The sequence below is a fragment of the Zea mays genome, chromosome 3, assembly GCF_902167145.1.
Source record: "Zea mays cultivar B73 chromosome 3, Zm-B73-REFERENCE-NAM-5.0, whole genome shotgun sequence".
In the NCBI taxonomy this organism is placed as follows: domain Eukaryota; kingdom Viridiplantae; phylum Streptophyta; class Magnoliopsida; order Poales; family Poaceae; genus Zea; species Zea mays.
The window spans coordinates 12,479,250-12,505,123 of record NC_050098.1 but is presented as its reverse complement, the minus strand read 5'-3'; the positions used below and the strand labels follow the sequence as shown (position 1 = coordinate 12,505,123).

Here is a 25,874-nt window from a genome sequence, read left to right as displayed (position 1 = left end):
GTTTCTGGAGTCTATATATGATAAATATTTAGGATGCTCTCGCTTCACCAAAATGACGGGATGGGAGCGCTCGGCCGCTCACGCGTACTGGAGCACTCTCCTCATGGGGGTTTGAGTTGAGTGGGTGCAGCTAGCAGCTTCCGGCCCACGAGTCCGCATCTCGATTCTTTTCTCCTTTTCCCCCTTTCGCGTAGATTCCTGTACACGCACGAAGCATCTGGATTCCGCAAGCAGCAGCTGCAACTGCAAACCGTCATCGCGTTCCGCCTTCCGTTGCATTGCACACCAGTAGAACAGGACGCGCACTACACTCGAATAAGAATGTACTGTAAAAAATCCTGCAGGATTTCAAGCATCCGCCGTATCTAGTACAGAGCATGCTGTACTCGATGGAGTATTTCCAAAGAAACTGACCCCTTTAATTTTGCAGCTTAATAAATGCACCTAAAAAATTGTTTTGTCTCTCAGAATTCTAGCAGAAAATTACAGAAGTTTGTACAGAATCGACCCCGGGCATTACCAACATCCAACCAACTAGTGAGGTGAAAAAAGGCCTGCCTAACAACTGGGCCTTTTTTTTTTGATGAGGCCGACGACCACCTAGGCCCTCACGCCACGAGAAACCCCGAGCCCCCGACGATTTTCCGGCCCATTATAGGCCGCTACGACGGATCTCAATAAAAAAAAAACCGCCCATAGCGCGCAGGACAGGCCGTACGGCGTACGGTGTCGGCGGACGGCCGCGATGGGCGGGGGCGACGACGCGGCGGCGGGCGTTGGAGACGGGTTCGCGTGGGATGCCGACTCCCAGCTCTACTACCACGCCAGGTAGCTGCTTCCTTTCTCGCTACGTGCTCTAGCGTCCCGGCCGCTGATTGGGCGCCGCAGACGGCCGGTTCCTGTGGCTGCCTGGCTGGGATTTCCAGCGACCCTTCTCCGCTTTTCTGTTGTCCTCACGGTCCGAGCTCGCATAGCTGATGCATGACCATCATCATTTTGGCAGAAAGCTGGTAGAAAAACTCTTGATGAACTAATGAAACGAAGCTTTGCCGCTTGCGTGCGGGCCTGTTATTTATTTATTTATTTTTGTTCAATTGATTGACGGTTGGTTCTTTCTGTATTTGTTATTTTCACTTGAATATATGCTTCTATCTGTATCCATCTAAGGCTCATCTGTCTCAGTTGTGGATATCATTTGTGCTGCTATTGGCTCCAAAACACTGGCTCCTATGGCCTATGCGCTATATGTTAGCCTTGAACACCTGTACATGCTTACTGGAGAAATCTGTGAGATATAATGGATGTTGGGCTCTGTGTATCGAGCAGTTTGACAATCATATGGGTTACTGTACTGACCCTTGGCCACCGGCGCACCCCAAACGCCGAGACGTGAGACAGCAGAAGAACCGGAAGGGAATCACGGTGGGGAAATAGAAACTGACGCAAGGTGTGATTCTGTTTTTCCTTCTGTTATTTCTCTGATCCCCTGATTCTGTTACAGACACGGCTTATAAGCCACTATGACAGCTAATGACAGCTAATGACAGCTAATGACTATGGCCCACCATATGGCCTAAAAGTAGTTAATCATCCAACAAAGCTACTCAGACCTTCGAAGTCGTCACACTCGCCCCCTCTTCAGTTGGTACTTGACCCCAAGTACTTAATTCAGGAAAGAGCTGAATAAGCACATTCCAATCCTCCCAGGAAGTAGCTTCATCCTTCTTGTTAGTCCACTGGATCTGCACTTGAGGAACAGCCTGATTCCCTTTACGGACCAAACGACGATCCAAAATACGAACTGGTTTCAGAACGCCCTGATCTAAAGACAGAGTAGTGGGCAACTCAGAAAACACTGGACAATGATTTGGGGTGAAACTCTTGAGCTGAGACACATGAAAGACAGGATGGATCTTAGAATCCGGGGGTAAATCCAACTTGTAAGCCACCTGCCCAATACGCTGCAACACCTTATAAGGCCCAAAGTAACGAAAAGCCAGCTTCGGACAGGAACGAAAAACCACAGAATGTTGCACATATGGCTGCAGTTTAAGCAGCACCAATTCACCAACTTGAAACTCCCTCTCAGTACGGGAACGATCAGCCTTCTGTTTCATACGATTCTGGGCTCGAGCCAACTGCACCTTAAGCAATTCCAGATGTCGTTCGCGAGACAACAGCAGATCCTGGACAGCCATATCAATCGCAGGCACAACCCCATTCCTACCAGATTCAGGTAACAAAAGACTAGGAGCAGCAGCCACAGGGGGATCATAGCCATAGACGACTTTAAAAGGAGAGCAACCCAGAGAGGTGTGATGTGTAGTATTGTACCAAAATTCAGCCAAAGGTAACCACATCTTCCACTTAGTAGGAGAATCATGAGTAGCACATCTGAGATACATCTCAAGACATTGATTGACACGTTCAGTTTGACCATCACTCTGTGGGTGGTAGGCAGTAGACAATAAGAGCTTGGTCTGCATCAGAGTAAACAACTGCTTCCAGAAAGTGCTAGTGAACACTTTATCGCGATCTGAGACAATCGATTTAGGCAATCCATGTAACTTGCAGATGTTGTCAAACACAACTTGAGCCACTTGACCAGCTGTAAATGGGTGCTTGAGAGGGAAAAAATGGGCATATTTGGATAGCCTATCCACCACCACTAAAATAACAGAATAGCCATCCGATTTAGGTAACCCTTCTATAAAATCCATAGAGATATCTTGCCAAATACCAGTGGGAATAGGTAAAGGTTGAAGAAGACCAGCAGGGTGGACATGCTCAGATTTGGCTTTCTGACAAATGCAGCACTGTTTCACAAAGTCCTCCACATCCCTCTTAAGACCTTGCCAATAAAATGCTTTCTTCACCCTTTGATATGTAGCCATGATACCAGAATGACCTCCCAAAGCACTATCATGTAAAACAGAAATAAGTTTGGTCCTGAGAGCTGAATTGTGACCCACCCAAAGCTGATTCCCTTTTTTTATCAGACCTTGGTGTATGGAAAAACCTTCTTCATTAGGACTACTGACAGCCAACTGAGCCAAAAGTTGTTGGGCCACCGGGTCTGTCATATAAGAATTAAGGATTTCTTGCAACCACATTGGTTGAACTTCAGACACAGTCTGCAAAGACAGGACAGATCCCATCCTGGATAATGCATCAGCAGCTAAGTTCTCCCTTCCTTTTCGATATACAATTCTGAACTGCAAACCCATGAGTTTAGACATAGCCTTCCTCTGGAGATCAGATTGCAGTTGCTGACTTTCCAGATAACACAAACTTTGATGATCAGTAAGAATAACAAACTCTTGGTACTGCAAATAAGATCTCCATCTTTCTACTGCCATAATCAAGGCCAGAAACTCTTTGTCATAGATGGACAAATGTTTGTTCTTCTCAGATAAAGCCTTGCTCAAGTATGCTAGAGGCTGTCCTTTTTGCATAAGCACTGCACCCAACCCAACATCACTAGCATCAGTCTCAACTGTAAAAACTTCAGCGAAATTAGGCAATGCAAGGACAGGGGTACTGGCCATGGCCTGTTTCAGAGCAGTAAAAGCCACAGTCGCAGCCTCACTCCAAAGGAATTGTTTCTTCTTCAACAAAGTAGTCAAAGGCTTGGCAATGAGACCATAATGTTTAACAAAACGTCGATAATAACCAGTAAGTCCCAAAAAAGCTCGAAGTTCAGTCACAGTAGAAGGAGTAGGCCACTTTAACATGACTTCAGTCTTGCTAGGATCGGTAGAGACTCCTTCCACAGAAATAATATGGCCCAGATACATGAGTTTCTGCTGTGCAAACTGGCACTTAGACTGCTTCAAATAAAACTGATGTTGCCTGAGGGTGTCTAACACCAGTTGCAAATGTTGCAAATGCAAGTCGAAGGTAGGGCTGTAGATGAGTATATCATCAATAAAAACCAAGGCAAATTTACGCAGAAAAGGAGTCAAAATAGAATTCATTGCGCACTGAAAAGTGGCAGGGGCATTGGTCAATCCAAATGGCATTACTTTAAACTGAAAATGACCACTGTGTGTTTTAAAAGCTGTTTTAAATTCCTCGCCCTCCTTCATGCGAACTTGATGATAACCCGCCCTCAAGTCCAGACTTGTAAAATATTCGGTGCCATGCAATTCATCTAAGATTTCATCCACCACTGGCATAGGAAATCGATTCTTCACTGTAAGCTCATTAAGCTTGCGATAATCCACACAGAAACGCCATGACCCATCCTTTTTCTGCACAAGCAACACCGGAGAGGCAAATGGACTGACACTAGGTTCAATCAAACCGGCTGTCAGCAATTCTTCCACCTGACGTTCTATTTCAGTCTTATGAAATGGAGAATAACGATAAGGTCTTGAATTCACTGGAACAGCACCAGGAATGAGGGGAATGGCATGATCGAATACTCTCGCTGGTGGTAAAGTTTTAGGATCATCAAAAACATCCTTATACTGAAGAAGAAGATTATGAACTGCTAGACTGGTAGCAGCAGACTGAGAAGAAGAGGTGCCATCCGGATAGAAATCCAACAAAGCCAAAGCCCACACCTCATTGCCAGAAAACCACTTGCTCAACTGGACCACCGACAATTCAGTCACCGTCTGCTGGACCGTAGGTAACAGACCTTGCAACTGCACCCAGGAGCCTTGATAAGAAAATCCCAGAGACTTTTGATTCCAATTACAAGTAATGGGACTGTTTTGTTTCAACCAATCACACCCTAAAATAGCATCATAAGGCCCCAAATCCAATACCCTCATGTCAGTGGTGAAAGTGTGTCCACCACACCACCACTCAACTGCCTTCACCATAGTAGTGCTCACCAGTTCTTGCCCACTAGCAGTCTTGACTCGAATAGTGGAAACAGGTTGAGGAAACAACCCTGCTTGTTGGACAAACGTGGAATTGATGAAAGTTGCTGAACTGCCTGAATCGACCAACAATAGAAACACCTGATTTTTAACCAAAGCACGCAAGCGAATGCTATCCACTCCTTCCGTCCCAGAAACTGCATGAACCGACAAACTGCACAAGTCCACCACAGAGTGATCCTCCTGATCCAACTGCTGTAAAACTTCATCTGATAATTCCAAAGCCATGTCATCCACAGTCAAAACATTAAGCACCGCCGGTACTCGTTTTCCACATTTAGCAGCATGTCCAGCATCAAACTTGTCACCACAAGTAAAACATAAACCATGAGCCCGGCGATAATCCCGCAATTGTCGTTCCTTGGACAACCCCACACCTTCCTGAGAGTCAGCCGGTAGCCCTGGAATACCTCTTTTCCCCCCAACAGTGGACTGAAACTTAGGCCGACTCTTGTCCAAAACATCCTGCTGTAAGGTGGCCAACAGAACAGCACGATTCACCGTAGTTGGTACTTGACAACGCACAGGACCTTGAATCTCGCGCTTCAAGCCTTTAACAAACTGAGCGACAAAGAAAATCTCATCCAGCTGAGGATTATGGACAGCAGTACTGTAACGCAAATCATCAAATACTGAAACATATTCCTCAAGAGAGCCAGTCTGTCTCAAATTCAACAGATCATCCATAGCTTTAGGATATTCATACAATCCAAATTGATCCAACACAGCAGAAGAAAAGTGCTCCCAATTCCCCAAAGCATGATGAAGTTTAAAGACCTGAAGCCACTTGGCTGCCTTCCCTTCCATATGCATGGAAGCAGCCATTACCCAGATAGAGCGGGATACCTGATACATCTGAAAATAATCATGGCACTTGTCCAGCCAAATCGAAGGAGATTCACCACCAAACTTGGGAAAGGAAAACTTCATGAACGGAGGAGGTGCCTCGCCAAATTCCTGATGCCCATCCGGTTCATGACGGCCACCGCGCTCCCCATGCCGACGACGATGACCACCACGATCGTGTGGAGCACGATGTCCCCCAGGAGGAACATCACGCCTCAGATCAGAAGCAAACACAGGTGAATTCGAAGGCGACGCAGGAGATCCATCCCCAAACTGTTCCATGCCAGCCGCCATCTGCTCCAATGTCAACGAAGCCACCCGCTTGCCTGTCTCGGCAATCTGGCGTGCCATCTCATCACGAGCGCGCGCCGCTTGCTCAGCCACCGAATTCGCCAACGACTGTTGTCCCGCCAACTGCTGTTGAGCGCGCTCCACCGATTCGATCCTCTGCACGATTGTATCCAGGGTGCTCAACACTTGATCCCACTTCACTGCTCCAGCCTTCTCAGCAGCCGCCATCGCCTCCAGCACAAATGAGGTCTGGACCGATGGACGCGGTGGTGGAGCCGTGATGATGATCAGTCCACAGTCGACGCAGCGCACAACAAGTCGACGTTGGAGAAGCACGTGAGAAGAAGAAGCGCGGCCGAAGAAAACTGAATCTGATACCATGACGTTTGGGGTGCGCCGGTGGCCAAGGGTCAGTACAGTTACACTTTAAGATATCATCATAACCTCATGCATGTCCATTTAAGATGCAATTATCCTTCTCTCTGCGCGCTCCTCGAGGTATATAGATGTTTGATGAAATCGATGTGAAGTGATGCTCACTTTGTTCTTACTTGTGTGGCTGTTGACTTCGTGCAGATTACTGTTCAACCCAACATATCTAAAATACTATAATAATTAAAGATATGGTCAGGCTCTCGTTGCAGCATATTTTCCTCCTAACTAATCCTATCCATTTGGTTTCAATTTTGACCCGTACCATTGTTCCGTTTCAAATACGCTTCTGACATTTGCTTGAATTTATCATTTTCAGTACTGCTTTTTACCATGACCCTGTTGCTGGATGGTACTACAGCAGCAGAGATAGCCAATATTACGTCTACAAAAATGGAAATTACATGCCATTGACAACAGATCTGGTAATTAGGACTTGCTAGCCCCTCCAATTTCCTCGGCTTGCTGTTATCTCATGTCCCTTTTGCAATGTTACATCCATAAACAGGAAAATGAACCCACAGCCAATCATCCATATGATGAGGCCAACCAAGATGTCTTGGAACACTCTTGTATGTGTCTTAACTCAGATTATCTGCATTTTGAGGGCATATTGAATTACTGCATCTAGTTTCTCATTCTGGTTGTGTCTATTTCTCGTAATATGAACATTTGTTTCTTTAAATTCAGACACCAGTGACTAACAACAATGAAATTTTGCAATAAAGGGTAAAAGTGAAGAATAACATGGTCTGTTTCCATGTTTAACAGCAGGCTTGGAAACAACTATACTTGACAATGAGAATGAAATACCAGGACCTCCATCAGAATGGTTCTTTCTTAAACCAATTACCTCGCTTATAGTCTATTACTAATTAGTAATTTTACGTGTTCATTCTTGGATTTTTTTTTGTTTTCCCATAGGATGGAGGAAACACTGATAAACTTGTATTTGTCAGGCTACTCAAACAATGAAGTCAATGCTGAAAGTTCACTAGTAATCGCACATTCAAATGGTTAGTATGTGCTTATTAGCTTATACCTTACTTTCTTATGTCAAAAGGTGCTGAACTTTATACAATCAGCCTAATGAATTTAAATCACCAGAGGAAGACAGAATTGAAACAACCGGGAACAAACTAGATAGCTTGACCTCGGACAGTGCTTCAGCCTCTCTGCATGATGCTACATCACAGCAAACTGAAGTTGAAACAGAAACAAAGAATTCCGCTTATGTGTATGAATCTTTGGGGGAAGGTGAGGTCGTGAGGAACCCTTCTATTAATGCCTTGATTTTCTCAATTCATAACAAAAATAACAGTAGTAGAAACAATAGCAATAATAAAGCTTTTTAATCCCAAGCAAGTTGGGTATGTTAATACTTGTGCTCTATCATCTGAAAACTGAGTACCATGAGGCCCATAACAAATGTGAAGCAGTAACAGATATCAGCATCTTGATTATCTTGTCTTTTTATTCCATGTTAATCGTGCCAAGTCTGACTAGTATTTGGTTTTATTTAATGTTTCCCCAGAGGAAGAGAAATGGCACGCTCAGTATGGTCAGGTCGAGAGGTCAAATGATGATCAACATTTACCTCCAACAATTGATATATGGGATTGGGATGTGGTCCAAGACCATGTTAACAAAGGTCAGCCCGTGGTTAGGCTTGTGGGATGTTTATCTAGGGGTTCAAATAAGCTTCATCCTTCTCTTCCTACTCGTGGTGGCCTTGTAAGGACTGCTCCTGTGCGTGAAGTTCATCTTGACCTCGTGCAAGTTTCAACAGGTAATATTGGCTATGGCTAGGTTCTATGAAGACTGAGCATGTGCCATTTGGGAGAAAAAGTAGGTTTTACTTCCTAGTATGCAAGTCTTATTTTGTTGAAACTGATGTCAATTGTCCTTCTGCTACACATATCATCATTTAGGTTATGTCTGTAGTCTGTACTTGTGTCTGTATCTGGCCTCATATATAACATCCTTGTTAGATGTCTATACATGTGTCCTTGTTGTATTCAATCCGATAGAGTTCTTGTTCTACATGGTTTCTATCCTATATCGGTGTATATATTTGGGCTTAGTGCCCTCATATTGAATATAGTGCAATTCATTATATGGTATTAGAGCCAATTTTTAGGGTTAGGGTTCTTCACTTCTCTACAAATTTTTTCTCATGTGTCGCATTTGCACGTGTTACGTGTTAGAATAAAAATGAATTGCCCACCTCTCTCCATCAATTTAAACTTTAGGTTGAATTGTTTCGTGCATGCAACTTAATATGGTAGCAAAGCTAGAGGTCTCGAGTTCGAATAATGCGTAGCACAATTAAATGAAATAATTGTTGCTCACTCCTATTCCATGTCTCAGGCGTGAGAGAGCCTCGACGTGTGTGTGTGTGGGGGGGGGGAGTGTTAGAATACAAGTGAATTGTCCATCTCTCTCTATCAGCTTAACCTTTTAGCTTGAACTGGTTAGTGCATGCAACTTAAAATTGTAGTCTCACACAAGGATGCCTGACGCTCTGCTCCTGCCTGAGGTCGAGTTCCGTTCACGCTTGTTGTCCATGTGCTATTGTGTTCCGCCCGCGCCTGCATCACCCCTTCTAGATCCGGTTTCGATCGAATCTAGGTTTGCATATATAATTTTAACCGTTTTTGTTAGGTTTCGGTAAACAAAGCTGTTGCTCGTGCTGATTTTCTTTTGCGCTCTTGTCGCCCGCCGCTGCTCCACTCTGCACTCATCGTTGACTGCTGCTATGGCCCTGTATTTGGCCTCTTCGTCTGGTGTTGTTCCAGTTCTATGGTGCCTTTTAATGCCACCAATTACCATGACTGGGTTTCACACATGCGTCTGCACATGCATGATTTGCGCCTTTGGATGTTCCTCACTGGTGATCTGGTGTGTCCTACTTGTCCTACTGCTCCTACATCTCCTGTGATTCCAGAGAAGGCTACTGATGAGGAGTTGCTTGCAAACTATGATGATTAGATGTCCTCTTATCACCCTCAATTCAGTGCTTACATGACTTGGTTGGATGAGGGTGTGCGTGTGGGTGCTATTCTTGCCTCTAGTATGGAGGACTGCCTCGTTGCTGATGTTGTTGAGTTGTTTGCACATCAGCTGTGAGCTTTTATGCGTGATCGTTATGGGCCTACTAGTCACTCTATCTATCTTGCTGCTTTTTGTCAGAAATAACTCTTACGATAGGGAGTGTCGGTGTTTAGAGTCCGACCGCACACCCAGGGTTACCCCTTGCGGTGCTTTTGGGTAGGACGGTGCTGTCGACTGTAGCTCAATGGTTCGTGCTAGATGCACGAGAGAAGGACAATCAATTTTCAACAGGTTCGGGCCGCTTGGAGAGGCGTAATACCCTACTTCCTGGTGTGGATCTTTATGTGGTGGGTTACAAGTGAAGTCTCCTGAATGGAGAAAAGCTAATGAGATAGGTAGATGGTCGATGGAAATGATGGGGTACCCCCTGGGCCTTATATACTCGACCGTGGGGCACTCCATGTGTATACGAGGATCACATGTCTCCTAAATAATAGTGAACCGACTTCCTACAATCTTGCCGACTTATCCCTAACCCACCTCGATATTCAAGGGTGCCATACGCGGGAAAGTCGGGCGGTTGCTGCGGATAGCGCACGAGTCTGACGGGTTGCCTGGGCCTGAGTCTGCTTCTTTCTCGGGTCGGCCCACTCCGCCAGTAGTTCTAGCCCAGCCCATGAAGGGATGGCTTTGCGAGGTAATTGGCCCAAGGCCCCACGCAAGGCCTTCTTGCCTTCTAGTGGACCCGGGGGATATCTGTCCCCCACAGGGAGATTCTACAATTGATGAGTACCCTCAAATGTCTGCTATTTGGTGTCAGCTTGGTACTCTTGGTCCCTAGTTGTCACCAGATATTTACTAGTCTTGCCAGGGTCAAAAGGCTGCACGTGAGCTTCGATGTACCTATGCCTTATTGACCTAGATTCGTAAAAGTATGAGCCTCTTCGCGATTAGTTGCTTGCTCGTCACCCTTGTGTATTTTTTTACGGATTTTGTAATGAGGAGACTCTTCCGCGTGCTGCTGGCTTGTTACAGTCTTCTTAAGTCTTGGCTACACGTTCTTCGTCTTCTCGATCGCCTGCTACTCCAGCGACGATGTCGTCTTTAGTTGCGTCTCCTTTTGTGCATGGGGGAGTGGTGTTATTCATTCTGCTTATTGTGATCAGTGATGAGCATGTGGAAGCCTACTGTTTCATGAAGAAGCAGCCTCAGGCTTGCCATTCTTCATAGGGTACTAGTGGTCCTAGTGCTAGAGGATCTCAGGGGAGTAGAGTTTGACTACGACTATGGAGGCCCAATTGCTCATCCTACTTTATATAGAAAATGCTCAATCTGCGGGGGTAAGACAACCTCGTGTATTGTATTAATAAGAAGACCTTACACAGGTCGATAAAACCCCGAACCCCTGCCCCCATACACAGCGACACCGTAGCCCATGTGAGAACGATCGCGACCGGGATCAAACCTTAAACCTGTGCTTTGGCGTGGGACAAACGAGGTGATTTCTTAACCCCAACTTGAAATTAGCGAGGACTCGAACTTAGAACTTGAGGAGCCCTATTTAGACCACCTAATCAACTTAGCTAGAAGCCCCTTCGCCTTGTGACTATATAGGTTACTTTGCCTACAATGTTTTTTTTGAGAATTTTGGTGTTTCAATTTCTACGCTGACTCTTCTTTTGTCTGACAGTACATGTGCTACGAGTATTGTTTTGATTCGGTCAAGCATGAGCTTAGTAACCAGGTTCCCGGATCGAGGAACGGGAACATGGTACGCGGAACGCTACAAAAACTAGGATTTAACACTATTGGAACGAGATTGTTCCAACGTTCCCGGAACGAGGAACGTGGCCAAGTTCCCAGTTCCCGGTTACTAAGAGCATGAGCTTACTAAGCATATAAGTGTTGATGCCTATTACACTCGTGCACAAGTTCAAGATGATATGATTGATCTTCGGTATGTGCCTTTAGAGCTTCAGTTGGCTGATTCTTTACGAAGGCGCATACCAGAGCTCAACTTAGGTTTTATCTTTCCAAACCCAATGTGTTTGATCCACATTGAGTTTGAGGGGGGTGTTAGATGTCTATGCATGTGTCCTTGTATTCGGCCTCATCATAGTTGTTAAAGCAGTAAGGCGAGTGACCCCCTTTTTAACTTTTAAGCGATAAGCGTAAGGCGAGGCAACACCTTAAATATATTTAAAAATAGGAAAAATATTAATATTTGACAAAGTATTTAGTAGTTTAGCACAATACTAATAATAAAGAGAAAAGGATAAATATAAGGAAAAGACTAGCCCAATCAGCCCAAACCAGCCCAACTAGCCTATTAGGTCAAGCCCATTTCTTCACTCTCCCCCTCTCCCTCTATCTCCCAGTCCCAGTCGACTCCCTCCCGCTCCTAGCCGCCTCTCTCACCCCTCTCTCCCTCTCTCACCGATGGAGACGCCGTGCGTGCCCGCGCCGCCACGTTGCCAGCCTCCGGTAACCTCTCTTCCACACGCCTTAGGTCCGCGAGTAGGACGCCTTATGTCGCCGACGCGCCTTACCGCCTACATGAGGCCTTAACAACTATGGGTCTCATAAATAGATCCGTATTAGATGTCTATACATATGTCGTTGTTGTATTCGATCTCATCTATAGAGTCCCTATTCAATATGGCCTCTGTCCTACACACACACCCACACGCACGCGCACACATATACGTGGCCAATGGGTCGTTCCGATTTAATCGGGCCAAGACACGACACTGATAAATAGCGGGTCGTGTCGTGCCCGTCCGTGGGCCAAAGTCTGAGCCCAAGCACAACCCGACTAGTTTTAAAGGCCGTGCCGAGCTATCGTGTCGTGTGCCCGTGTCGGGCGGTACAAGGCCCGCCTTGTAACAGAGCTCGAAAATAACTTATTTTTTCCTATTTTTGTTGCTTATTTTCTCCATTTTTTGTAACAGAACTCAAAAATAGCTTGAAAGTGGGGGTCGAGTTGGTCATATTTATATATATAGTGGGCTATATTAGGACAAGGTTGGGCCACAAACGAGTCGTGCTGGGTCGTGCTCGGCTTGATGGGCTATCCGTGCCTAACATCATGCTAAATGGACCGACAGTAAATGGGTCGTGCTCGTGCCGCCTGATGGGCTTGTACCTAAGCCCAAGCACGGTCCATGACGGGCCTTGTGCCGACCCGGCACGGTTACTGTCGTGTCGTGCCCGTGCCGTGCCAAAATGGTCGTGCCTCGTGCCGGCCCATATAGCCCGGCCCATCTGGTCATCTATACGCACACATATAAAAATGCTATTCGTCACCCTAGGTGATAATCACCCATCTTGGAATGACTTAACAAATTTAATTTATTCGTGATCTTTGCAAGCAGAATAGACTAGTGGGAAATCCCCTTTTCCCCTGAACCTTAGAAAAACTATACTTTTAAGAGTTATAATTACTTTGTTGCTTACAAGTACTCACTCAGTCTTATTGTCAGGGAAGCTGTACAGGCTAAGGAACCCTAGCAGAAAGTACTTAGCCACTTTATCCGCATATGACTCCTCCAACCCAACAAAGGATTGGGGGTTTCCTGATATTAATTTGAATAAGCAATCCACTGCAAAGTGCCAATCTGAAGTTCTTGCTGATAAATCTTGTGGCGGAGGAAGTGTCTCAGCTGCTAATACCATGGCAAGTTAAGCTGAAATGATTTTGCATTACGATTTGCTAAAGGAAGTACTGTTAAACTGTTAGCAGATGTTTACTTGCCAGACAATAAATTCATCATTGAACTTTATGTATCATCTGTGTTTGAATCAAAATCCAATTATGCAATGTATTGTTTATGGTGTCTCATGATGAATTGATATAATCTAAATAATAGTTGAAGGCCCAGACACAACCTCAAGGTGGGTTATCTTCACAAGAAATTTCCCTATGAATTGAAATGATACTATTAGGTTTCTCAACTTTTGTCCTGCAACACTTCCTGTTGATGTCTCGGTGAAGTAGCATAGAGCATGCAGTCTGATTCAGTTTTGCAATCACTGTGTAGGCAGTATTAGTTTGAAAATATGCACACAGCTAGCATCTTAAGGCACTCTGTTGGAGCTATATTTGCGCCTTTTTTATGCACATGGCTATAAAACCCAAACTGCCTTTTGTGTTGGGCATATGTAGTTGTGCCTTATTGATCTTTTTGGCTATAAAGCCCAAATTTCCTTTATAGGTACCCAGTTGATTATAAGTTACCTGACAAGTGCTTTCCATACTATTTGGTATCAGAAGTCAACACGTCAATATACTTCTTAATGTTGCATCTAAATGCACATGAATGATGTTAGATTGTTCCATGTTATTTTCAGAAAAAAAAGTAATGAAACATTTGTCGATTTATTCCACTGTATGTCTAATTCTCCCATAAATGGTAAAAGATTAAAAATCAGTGTTAGTGCCTCTGCTATCAGCTGTAGTTTTGAGATCTATATTATATTGCCAGGAGCCGAACACAAAAGTTTACAGGGACAGAGCTGCTGAGAGAAGGATCCTACATCGTGGCTTAGGGGTTGGGCCTGGACAGAAGCAGAGTAACACCAACAATTTCGATGAATACGAGGAATCAATCGAGGACATGGATTCAATGGGAGTTGCGTCAGCTGATTTGAATTTCCAATCCAGCGGTTTGCTTTCGGCTAAGAGAATAATGGAGAACATGGGCTGGAAGCAGGCATGTGTTTGCCACTTTCTTTATCGTTTATGCTGTTTTTTTTTTTTGCATTCTATAACCCTGGTGAATGATATCCTAGGCATACGCAGGATAGTGAGGATATTTATTTGTAGTTTTTGTTTCATGCTAATTTTGCCTAAACACCTAGTGTCTAATATTTTGTATTATGGAAAAGGTCTGTCTAATCTCAATTCATATTGAGATCTGATAGATACATCTGAGCACAAGGGCTAACTATATTGCATGCAGTGGATTTTTATGACTTTGTAACAGGGAATTTTCATGGTGCTAATTTATTTATAATTACTAAACAAGTGGCAATAAAAAATTAAGAACCAATCTTTTGGTGAGCAATTATTCTAATTGACCATTTGTTTTCATAAATACATGATCTTTTATCAGGTTATGGTCTTCTAAATAGGTGCAGGAGTTCCCATTGATTTATTTTATCTCAAATTTTTAGGGAGAAGCCCTTGGAAAAAGCAGAAAGGGCATTGTAGAACCTATACAGCCTTCCATCAACAAACATGGTGCCGGTTTGGGATGGAGGCAAACCCGCTAAGATGTTCCTTTGAAGATTCCAGTCTTTGTATTTGTATCCTCTGAAGGTAAGTTCCAATTGTATCGAATAAACCGGAGGGAACTGAATTGAACTTGATTCTAAATTTTGCTGCTTCTCTCACACAGTTTTAAAAAGTTGCAACTTGTACTTAAATGTGGTCTATGTGTATTAGCCTGTCAGATTTGGTGTTCTTAATTCAAGTGCAACTACAACGGAAGAATTGAGGCAACTGACTTGTGCTTGCTGCTTAAATCTGGCGTTTTTTTGGACAGCAGTATATTCACAGGCTTTCCCTTCTCATTTTTCTTCTCATGGGCACGAGAGTAATCAGCTGGGGCTTTGTTCTTGTTCTTGTCACCACCTTGTCTGCTCCTCTTCTTATAGATGGGCTTTTTTATCTTGTATGAGCTAGCATTTACTTCGATGCTTTGCCATTTGGATGAGCATTGAAGTTTGTCTTCACAACCTCATCTTGTGCCTCAGCGACTTGCATGACATCGATCAGTTCGTTGTATGGATTGTAAGCATCTTGTAAGTAGTTGCGAGTACTTTAGATAGCGCTCGGGTGGAAAGTAGATAAGTCTTTTTCCTATCTTTTCCTGATCTGTGATAACTTTATCACAAAGTGACAAGTTGGTACAAATTTGATGTAAGGTTGAATTATATTCATCCACGGTTTTGTAACCAACAAACATAAGGCATGCCTAATCTTGTTATGCTTTGGGTTAGATCATGTACTTAAACTTCTCGAACCAGTTTTTCAATGTGGCCCAGAGGCCGCTTGCCTTCTTTTCTGCCATGCATTCATTTTTTAGTGTTGGCAAGAGATGGTGCTATAAAAAATAAATGTGTGTTTGGTCATTTTGCTCATCGATGGTCATTTCATCTTTTGGCAATTTTGAGTTTTCGCTCTTACGTACTGTCTAAACATCCGATGCTCATTTGAAGTAATTTTGGTCAAGCGGGCTAATTATTGAAACTCATGGTTCACAATGTCAGCCATCTAAAAAAATCCTAAACGATAGAACTAAAATAGGGATTAAACCGTTTTAAAGAGACTAAATCATATAAATTCTACTTTTTACCCCTCTTTTATTTTAGTTATACTAATGGCGGAAGAATGCTAAGAGTTATTTTGGTCCTCTTATAATTTATTTAATAGGTTTTGAATATTTTTAATCTCTAAAAATAAAAGAGTAGGGACTAAACTTTAGTCTTCTAACTAAACTTTATGTAATCCATTTTTAGAGTATAAAATATTGCATGAGAAAGTTAAAACAACGTAAAGATGGGTTCTGAACGTTTAATATGCTATGGGTATTTCCTGCAAAAATTTTTTTTTTGTATTTTCTCACGATATGTTTGTAATCAGGGAGCAGCGGCGAGCCGGCGAGGGCAGCCCAACGCGTACCTTTGTGCGCGGCGGCCCGGCACGCGCCCATGGCCTCGTTGAGGCCCTAATCACCAGATACATAGATAAACAGAGCGGAATATTATTAGACTGTGATCAACGGTTCCCCTTAAATTTCTCTCCCTATATCCTACTCATGTGTCACGTCAGTGTTCCCTTCACCCTATATCTCCACCCTATACAGCGGTTTCCCCTAAATCCTTCCCCTATACCCCACTATAATTATAAAATACCATTTTTCATACCTATTCACCATCTATCATCAATTTTTCCCAACTAATAAATACTTCTGTGCACAGAAACTGAGCCAAAGGGGCAAGTGCACACAGCCCTTGATCTAGTGTATTGATGTTGCCTCCTCTACCACTGTATGGCGAAGAGAAGCAGTTAGCGTGCACCGTTGAATGTGGTAGGGGGACTCTATATCCTCTAAAATGTGAACAGTTATGGGGGAGAGTGAAGCGGTGAAGAGAGTCTTAGACTGTGTTCAACGGTTCCCCCTAAATTTCTCTCCCTATATCTCACTCACGTGTCACGTCAGCGTTCTATTTCCCCCTATTTTTTATCTCCCGCAGCGGTCCCCCTAAATACTCCCCCTATACCCCACTATAACATAAAATATTGTTTTACCTACTTATACATCATCTTTATCAATATATTTTGTACTGAAAACACACTGTTGCGCACGATGCTCGAGGGTAGGGGGCCGACTCGCTCCCCCCACATCTGGCGAGTCACTGTAGCATGCGCTACCACTGTAGCTGCTTTAGCGGTCACCGTTGCATGACATAGCGTGGTACTGTGGCCGCTAAATCAAGGGGAGGGGGAGGTCGCGGGAACCATTGAAAGCAGTCTTAGGCTGAGTCCAGTGCACAGCCTCCCTTTCGCCCCTGCCACGTCAGCTCTCGCCTCCACTCTCGCCTCTGCTGCTCCAGTGCACAGGCTGCAGCAGGCTACAGCCTCAGGCTATAGCCACATCAGCTTTTCTATTTCAGAATTAAGTAATTCACGCGGATTTATTTCAACGCTCAGAAAACACACAACATAATATTTTTATTGAATTAAAAATTACAAATTGCGTAATAATTAAAAAAAAATTACATGACGATTTAAAAATACATAATAATTAATAGAAAATTACATAAATCTAATGATTATTATGTCCCCATACATGTTCAACCAAATCATTTAGTAGTTGTGTACACATCGATATCGCCCGGGTAGGGATATATATAGAGGGATACCTGCGATAATACTCAAAAAAAGTTGTCGCCTCATGCGATACCTGCGTCGAAAGTAATTTGGAGGATACACACAGTCATCGGCGAAGTAGTCTTGATGAAGCCGATCATGGGCAGACTCACGATCACGATTGATGTAGCGTCGACGACGCTTGGGCCTGCTCGACGACTCTTCATTGAGGTTGAGCATAGCCTCCTCCATGGCTGCTTGCAATGCATTGCACGTTGCCCCTTCGGCTCCTTCACTTGAGTTTGTGCTCGAGGAAGACATGACGTGAAGATGAGTAGAAAAGGCGAGTTTGGAAGAGAGAAATGAGATGAAATGGTGTGTGAAATGAGCTCCACCCGGGTAGGGATATATATAGAGGGATTGGGGATGAAATTTGTAATTTTTTGCAATTTTTTTCGAATTTTTTGGACTCCAAACGGTCAAAAACGACTAGTTGCAACGGCTAGCACACGTGGACCAATCAGATCGCGACACGTGGATCAGTCAGATCGCGCCACGTCGCTCTCGCCCCGCCAGTGCCTCGCCTCCCTCTCGCCTCCCTCTCGCCCGCCTCTCGCCCGGGCGGGCGCTCCAGCGCGGGCGAGAGCGAGGCGATATCGCCCGCTCTCGCCGGGCGCCAGCGCCATCGCCCGGCGCCGGCCTCTCGCCCGCCTATCGCCCGCGCGCGGGCGGCAGCGGCCTCTTCTCGCCCGCGCTGCCGCCCGCACTGGCACCAGCCTTAGGGTTGGATGAGCTCGTCATTCGGGCAGTTGTTCTTCCCGGACAACAGCAAAACACAGTAGAAGCCTCACACGGGTGTTGTGAATAGGATAGAACGGATCGGATATGTTCGAAATCAGTAGCAAATGCAAAGGAATAGTTATTAAACACAGTGTGGATGCATGGTTCGTACTATATATACGCATGTTGATCAAAATACTCTGTGGATTTCTTCATGTATACAGAACTCAAGACAAAAAAAAATCAGACCGATGCAAACGAAAGAAGCCTCACATACATCAAATCGAAACCTTTTGCCTGTGCTACTACCGGCCCGGCCGGCGGCGCGCGTGTACGCAGCTGGGCTGGGCGACTAAAAACTCATTACTCATTAGCATGCGCAGTAACCAAACGAGGGACTATGGCTAAGCTATAACGACTAGCACCGCTCCTATATATATAGGATCCATGTCCGGTTGATGAGCGGCGACGACGATCCCACTAGAGATCAATCCTCCGGCACGGCCGCATACTGTGATCCGTCTCTGAATCTCTGTAGTAGTATATATATATATATGTATCTGTGCACGTATCTGCTTCTTCGTTCATTCAGTTCATGCCATCGCCATGCATGCATGGTCGCCGGCCGGATCATGTATCACGGGCAGTGCACGTTCCTGCCAGGCCCTCCGTAGTAGAAGTAGTTTCCCCAGGCGCGGTTGTAGCCGCCCTGGATGTCGTAGCAGGCCGGGTGGTCGGCGACGAGGCGGAGCGCGGCGGCGGGGACGAGGCTGTTGTCGCCGTCCACCACCTGCACGTTGCGGAAGTAGGCGGCGCGGTTGGAGCCCTCGCGGGGGAAGTGCCCACTCCCCATCTGCGTGGGCGTGTGCGACCCCGACGGCCGCGAGTTCACCACCTCGCCGCCGAACTGCACCATGTTGGCGTGCCCGCCCAGGTGCGTGAACAGGAACGACGGCCAGTACCCCACCAGCTGACCCGTCGACCCCAGCTGCAGCCACCAGTTCCCCCGGTGTGGGTCCTTCCATATGAGCAGGCTGATGTCGAACTGCCGGCCGTTGTAGACCGAGGTCGGCGAGATAGCGGCTCCAATGGCGATCCGGTTGTTCGTCTGGACGAAGCCGGAGCAGTGCAGGTTGTAGCACCCGGTCTCCTGGTATGCGTCGGTCTGCCAGGCAAAGACACGATGATGCCGCCGCAGCATCCGTCAGCTCAGCTGTGCCTGTACATGTGCTCTGCCTAATAAGAGTAGATTTCAGGAATTACCGTCCAATATGTGAAGAACCTGGGGCTGCTATCTCCGTACAGTTCAGGGCTCACCTGAGTAAACAATGCAGGCAGAAGTTAGCACCACTGCCTCCCGAAAGAATCTGTTTGACTGACACAAGCATGCTGTATTACGGGAATTAATACGGGTCAATGGGCGCACATTTCCAATCGGGGTCACAGTGATGGAATCTAATTAATGAGCACCAGTTCTACACCACACCACCTCCGGCCGGGAGCCCAAGCGGTTTGCTGTAGATCTTAAACTAAATTCCACGTCAAACCACCAACACACATGCATGTGGCTTAAAGATGAGTATATTTACGTCTAAACAATCCCTCAATTAGTGTTCTACCAAGTCAGCGTACAGCCACATGTATGCATGCATATGCGTGCTGCGGAGAATGGATCCAGCTATCGTTCCATGTCTTAGAGCTCTCAGTTGTCAGCTCAAAAATACATGTACTACTTTTGGTGGTAACTAGAAGCAAGGTCAAAATAGTCTATGGGGGGTGTTTGGCATGACCATGGACAGAGGCGGACCCAGAACAAAATAAGAGTGGGAGCATACTTGTAAAGATGGGCACCAAAATACTAGAGCAATAATATCTAAACGAGTAGGGGTTTCATGGTAAAAATATAGACTCTATTACTTGTAAATGATACATACGGGAACGACTGCTATGCAAACAATCATTCTTTGCAAGCGTGCAAGCAAACCATCTGATCCATTAGATTACGATCCAACCGTAGGTCATATTTAACACTTAAACCCTTCCACCACCAGCTTAATAATCTTTATAAAAAAACTCCTAACAAACCATGGATGTATATGTGGTTGGATCGTAATCTATACAAGAAGAGGAGCTGATCAAAGAGTCAAACGCTCTAATTCCAGAGTTGCAACTCTAGAGTTTTGTGAGCTGCGTGCAGTGGAAATTTTTAGAATACATCGAGCTAGAAAAAACTTAGGAGAGACTGAATTAAACCGCTACATAAATCACTCACAATAGACATATATAATAATGTAAAATAGTATTATACTAAAACATCGAAGTAGTATTATATTAAAACATCGAATGAACAATAAAAACCATACGTAATAAGATTATATTATGTAAATTTTAAATTTTAGAAGGGACTCTAGTAGGGCTCCATGGATTTAGGAGATGTAGCAGGGGCTTGAGCGCTGTATCCGTGCTTGTGCTTCTTATGCTTCTTAGCGATTTATCAGAGCTACTCTAAAAGTGAAGCAGAGCCATGTTAAATACACCCATCTATCTACCTGTAGGATCCTTGAGATCCTAAGTTCTAGGCTTCTAGCACAAGACTAGTTGTCACTCCTCACCTAGATACCATGCCGCCCAGAAGTTCTGGTGAAAAGCAAGCACGCGCGCAAGCAAAGAGGCCTGCAAAGTTCATTCACGCACATCTTCATGCCAGAGGCACCCACATTTACTGGTGTCACCAACCGGGCAGCCCGAACAGCTGCTGCTGCGACTGCGAGCGAGTCAGGTTCCCATTACTCGCAAGACAGACGCGCGCAGGGCCTTTGCTATAGCTGGAGTAGCTTAGCTCTCTCACTCGTTCGTTCGCTCTGGTACGTGAAGACAATCCGGACGCAGCAATGGCCCCTGGCCCGTCTAAAAATCAATGAACACCGACAGCAGCTGCCTCGTCGGCACTAATTTCTTCCCTCGACCATGCAATGCATACACGTACTACTACTATCTACTGCCAGGTTTAAAAGTTTGGAGAAATACTGAAAGCTGGTCGAAGAAACACAATGTTCATGCACACACGTACCGACGTACGTACATGGATTTGCTGGTACGTAAACGTAGGTAGCTATGCACATGGCGCATCTGTACTTGGAAGAAGGTGTTAAAAAAAAAGTGACGTTGAGTTAAGTACATGATGAATGAAATGAATGCATATGCACATACTACGGCGCGCGGCAGAAATGGCGGTTGCGGTTTGGTTACCTGCCATCCGGCCTCGACGGTGTTGAGGTCGTTGCCGAAGGAGCCGGAGATGACCCAGATCTGGGAGAGGCTGAACTCCGCCGCCGACGCCACCTTGGCGGACCACACGTTCAGGCTGGCCTTGGCGCCGTAGAACTGGTCCCCCGTCACGTACCCCACCGCGTGCTGCGCCCGTCCGTCCGATCCGCCATGCAAAGCAGCAAGCAAAATCTTGTCAGGGTCAGGGCCGATCGATCGGTAGCTAGAGTACGTGGTATATAGTGTGCGTCGTTGTGCGTAGCTAGACCTAGACGTTGCCTCCACACTGTTCTGCCATGGCAAAAGCAATTACACTGTTGCCATTGCCATGGCGCTGCACCATCCAGTACAATCAATGTACTGTGCACCAGCTGGTTTTGGAGGAGCAGGGAGCGAGCGTGGTCGACAAAGCCTGAGGCAGGCATGCACTGCGCACCATTTGGTTGCGTAGTAAAATCGCCGCAGTTACTCCCCACCAGTCACCACGTACTAATTAATCCCTGCGTGCTCTCCTCCCCCAACTAATCCAGCTTTAATGGAGCAGCAGTAGTGCAGTACTAATGGCGAGCGAGGCGAAGGCGAGAAGAAGGTTAGTGGCTGATGAGAGAGACTGACCTCGTGGCCGCTGCTGGTCGAGTCGCGGCGGGCGTGGTGGCTGGCCCGGGCCTTCATCCCGAACCGCCGGGCGGAGCTGGCGCGCAGCACGTCGCGCGCCGTCGTCCGCCGTATCGGCACCGTCCCCTCCGGGCACCGCTTGCCGCCGTCGCTCCACGCCTGCGGGAACACGTCGTCGTCCTCCTCCTCCTCGGCAGCGCCGCCGACGCGCTTCGGCGGCATGGGCCTCTCCACGGGCTCGTCCTGGGGCACGGCAGCGACACGCATGCATGCCGTTTAGTACTAGTAAGTACAGGAGAGGACTCCGAAATGGCGACGATGACGGGTGAGCTAGCAGGTAGTAGAAGTAGAGCAACTGAGCAAGAGCTGCATGCGTGCCTCACCTCGGGCTTCTGGCCTCTGAGCACGGGGTGGTCGAAGGCCGGCTGGAGGTGCGACGGCACGCAGCGGATGACGTCTCCGTCGGGGCTCTGCACACACACGCACGGGTCACGACACGGCGGCCCGAGATCCGATCATTCCTTCCTCCCGCAGGCCGCAGCTCGACGAATAAACGACAGAGAGGTGGATTCGCTTGCGTGCGTGCGTGCGTGCTTGGCGGCCGGAGCCGGCAGCTAGCGCGCGCACACGGGGACAAATGGAGTAGGTAGTAGGTTGGTAGGGAATGGAGTACTATACAAGACGGCCGGGAAGGGAAATATAACCTGGATTGTCATGTTGGAGTCCCTGTCCATCCTGGCCATGCGAGCCATGACCCTCCTGTACGCCTCCTCGCGCTCGTCCCCCGCGGCACGGAAGAGCGTCTGCTGCGCATGCGCATGCGCCCGCGCGGCGGCGGCGGCGTGCTTCCTGCCGCCGCCGCCACCGCCGCCGTGCGCCGCGGAGACCAGGGCGGGCTGGCACGAGGCGACGACGAGGAGGAGCAGCAGGAAGCAGGGGACAAGGGAGGCGACGGTTGGGAGGGCTCGTCGGGCGGGCGCCTGCTTCCTGCCGCGGATACGGCAACTGCAACTGCAGCTGCTACAAGGAGGAGGAGCGGCAGCCATGGACGGACCGACGACCTCGGATTGTTAATGCTTCGTAGCAGGAGCACGAGGAGGAGGGAGCGGCGGCGGCGGCGTCGTCGCGGTCGGCGCCCGTTGTCTGTATCCCACTCCCACTCCCACCACCTCTTCTTCCTCCTCTGGAGCTGTCGGCACGCTCGCGCATTGGCGTAGTAGTGCCTGCTTGTCCTCTTCTTCCCTCCCCAGGAGCGAGCAGGGGAACAGAGGCCTCAGGACGCTCGCTATAAATACAGCCGCGTAGCGTGGGGGATGGTCGGATGATGGAGGTGGAGGTGGAGCTGTCTCCGACTCCGAGGTCAAGACTATCTTCTCTCCGTGCTGTGTGCGTGCTATAGACGTACCTATAGTTGGTTGGTAGGCTGTGGGGAGGGAGCAGGGGGAAGAAATGCCGAATTGATGACGATGGATTCAAACGCGGAAAACTGGGTTCACTCTCTCTGCCGCTTGCTTGGCTGTTTGAGCGACCTCACAGGCACAGGCACAGCTGAGCTGAGACTGTCCGAAGCTGAGCTGAGCTGGATTCGAATGGAATAAAATTCATAAATATTTATTTATATACCAGTTTAAAACATCAAGTATAATCTAATTATAAAACTAATCAATTCATGTTTCTTCCATGTGATGTAACAGTAAATATTTGCTAGTTATAAATTAATTAGGCTTAAAAGATTTGTCTTGTCGTTTAGTTTTTAATTTCATAATGAGACTACATTTAGTTTAATACTTATAATAGAGATTGAAATATCCGATATAATATAATACGGGCTAAACTTTAAATTTTAAATCTAAGAAGCAAACTTAGTCATTAATGGCCAACGGCGGCTCGGCTCTGACACTATTCAGCACGATGCTATATATCCGTGCAGTGTCGGGTTCCGTCGAGCCGCCGTGCTTTATATGGTCTCACTCGCCGCCACCTAGCTAGAGTCTTGGCGCCTCCGTCCGTGCTGAGCACGGCACGCCGCCACACCCTCGCCGAGGCCGCCGTGCACGAGGCAGCCGGCAGGCTCCCCGCGCACATGGCGCCGCGCCGCCATGCGATGCGAGAGAGGGTTATGTGGTGTGCGTACTTGGTCATTTCGTTCCGTTTTATGTCCAGCCAGCCAGCTGTCTCCCCCTGCACTTTCCGGGGCTCCGCTTATGATAGCGAGAGAGCACAGAAGGGAGGAGCTGGGTTACTGTGTGTGGGTGCCACCACTTCGTCGTCATCAAAAGGAGGGCCGGGAGGCGGGGGCGGGGATGGGCCTGCCGGTGAGCTGAGGAGAGGAGAGGAGACAGTGGGGCTGGCCTGGAGCAACCAGAAGCAGTCGCACAATTCTGCTTCATCATGGCGCGAGCGAATATAAAAAAGAGAGAGGGAGAGAGAGAAAGGAACCAGATGAGTGAGAAAGAGAGTGCGCAACTGGCAGCTGCATTGCATTTGCATTGCACCGAGGGAGGGAGAGAGAGAAGGTGGCCGCGGCTGTGGCTGCCTTTTTCCTTTGCGTTTGCTTTGCTTTCGGTGCAGAAATAGGACGGCAGGGCGTGGTGGCGGGCGGGCATGTGTCACTTGTCAGGGAAGAGAATTTTTTTAAAGCCACGCACACGGCAGTGGATCGGAGCTCCTTCGCTCGTTCGATCGACGCGACGACCATGTGGTGCTCGCGCAGCATGTGCAGTGGCACTGACTGGCATCAGCTTCTCCTCCGATCCCTGTTGGCCTAGCTCGCGCCCTCTCTCCTGGGCCCTGGCTCTCCGGTCCGCGCTCTATTTGACAGACAGTTCACACTCGAGATCGCACCTGAATGTCTCGTCGACCTCCCTCCTGGATGGCCGTATGAGAATGAGGATGAGATCCATGCTTGGCTCGCCACGTACGTCACTCGCGTGCTTTATTTCCTGCATGCACAAATCGAAAGGGATCCATCGATCTTCCTGTCGCTGTATCGACCAGCCTTTTTCTTTAGTTTTGGTCAGACCAACAGTGCCAACTTGCCAAGCACTGAATCCCAAAAAAAAATCGCTACTGTAAAATTCGATACAGAAATGTTCTCTTAAACATACATACAAATTAACTTTGTACGCCATCATCAAAACACACAAACTAAACTAGAGTAAACATTAAATTAATCCGCACCACACCCAAGTTACGTACCCTGCTACACGCTAGCTCACCATCGTTTCAGATAAAGCTAAATTATCGATCCCTTGAACTTGCATATAAAATTTGCTACAACGGCGACTACTATATATTCCTACGTACTGTGTATCAAGAAATCCTAAGAATCACCAGCGCGTATATATATGCCAGGCTCTTAACTAGGTAGAATGAAGCAGCTTAGACAACAACGCTATCCTGCCTGCAAGGCGCAGCTAGTACGATATATATGCACATGCATGCATTCTCTTTCCATGGGCATACTTTACAGTCGTCGACCAGTAGTCGTCCCACCCCCCGGCCGGCCTGGTCCTGTTGCTTCACTCACTTCCCATGCCTCTCACTCTCACAAGTCACAACGCAACCAAGAGACCATCGATCTGCAGTACTACTACCATGGCCTACGTTTTACGATGATCCTCCGTTGAATGAGCATGACCGATCTCACTACTGCATGCACGCCACGCAAAGATCAGAGGCTGGCCGGTGCTGCGTTATGCACACTACAGCACTAGTATGAGTTGAAGCGGGCGGCTGCGCAGGGGTCAGGCCCACTGCAACTGGGCTATAGTGTAGAGCAAGCGCCATATAGGCAGCTGTCAAGCTTGCCTTGAGTTCTC

General features: G+C 47.0%; 2 protein-coding genes across 13 annotated transcripts; one reads left to right on the top strand and one right to left on the bottom strand.

The window, feature by feature from the left end:
• The first annotated feature begins 674 nt into the window (after window positions 1-674).
• Window positions 675-15,541, top strand: LOC100383231 (uncharacterized). 12 transcript variants are annotated; one of them, XM_020549893.2, is made up of 11 exons: window positions 675-828; window positions 6,781-6,886; window positions 6,970-7,033; window positions 7,233-7,293; window positions 7,386-7,477; window positions 7,569-7,718; window positions 7,996-8,250; window positions 12,998-13,191; window positions 14,000-14,227; window positions 14,691-14,835; window positions 14,962-15,541. In XM_020549893.2, exons 1-10 carry the CDS (start codon window positions 746-748, stop codon window positions 14,787-14,789), a joined length of 1,332 nt encoding a protein of 443 aa, XP_020405482.1. In that variant the 5' UTR covers window positions 675-745; the 3' UTR covers window positions 14,790-14,835; window positions 14,962-15,541. The 12 variants fall into 12 exon arrangements, 10 of the variants coding, with proteins under 10 accessions (XP_020405482.1, XP_020405478.1, XP_035821868.1 ...); XR_004856977.1 differs by having other exon boundaries at window positions 695-828; window positions 12,998-13,195; XM_020549889.2 differs by having other exon boundaries at window positions 695-828; window positions 12,986-13,191.
• Window positions 15,542-18,308: 2,767 nt separating this feature from the next.
• LOC100281702 (uncharacterized) lies at window positions 18,309-23,301 on the bottom strand. Its single transcript, NM_001371791.1, has 6 exons — window positions 22,758-23,301; window positions 22,437-22,523; window positions 22,054-22,296; window positions 21,421-21,585; window positions 19,435-19,488; window positions 18,309-19,336 (listed from the first exon to the last, which is right to left on the bottom strand). Exons 1-6 carry the CDS (start codon window positions 23,097-23,099, stop codon window positions 18,809-18,811), a joined length of 1,419 nt encoding a protein of 472 aa, NP_001358720.1. The 5' UTR covers window positions 23,100-23,301; the 3' UTR covers window positions 18,309-18,808.
• Between the last annotated feature and the right edge of the window lie 2,573 nt (window positions 23,302-25,874).

Excerpts from the sequence above, each read along its gene's own strand:
- LOC100281702 (NM_001371791.1), bottom strand. The coding sequence starts at position 23,099 with ATGGCTGCCGCTCCTCCTCCTTGTAGCAGCTGCAGTTGCAGTTGCCGT. Across the intron at positions 22,524-22,757 it reads ACTCCAACATGACAATCCAG|AGCCCCGACGGAGACGTCAT; the intron begins GTTATATTTCCC and ends GTGTGTGTGCAG. Across the intron at positions 21,586-22,053 it reads CGACCAGCAGCGGCCACGAG|CACGCGGTGGGGTACGTGAC; the intron begins GTCAGTCTCTCT and ends GGACGGGCGCAG.
- LOC100383231 (XM_020549889.2), top strand. The coding sequence starts at position 746 with ATGGGCGGGGGCGACGACGCGGCGGCGGGCGTTGGAGACGGGTTCGCG. Across the intron at positions 7,478-7,568 it reads AGTAATCGCACATTCAAATG|AGGAAGACAGAATTGAAACA; the intron begins GTTAGTATGTGC and ends TTAAATCACCAG. Across the intron at positions 13,192-13,999 it reads TCTCAGCTGCTAATACCATG|GAGCCGAACACAAAAGTTTA; the intron begins GCAAGTTAAGCT and ends TTATATTGCCAG.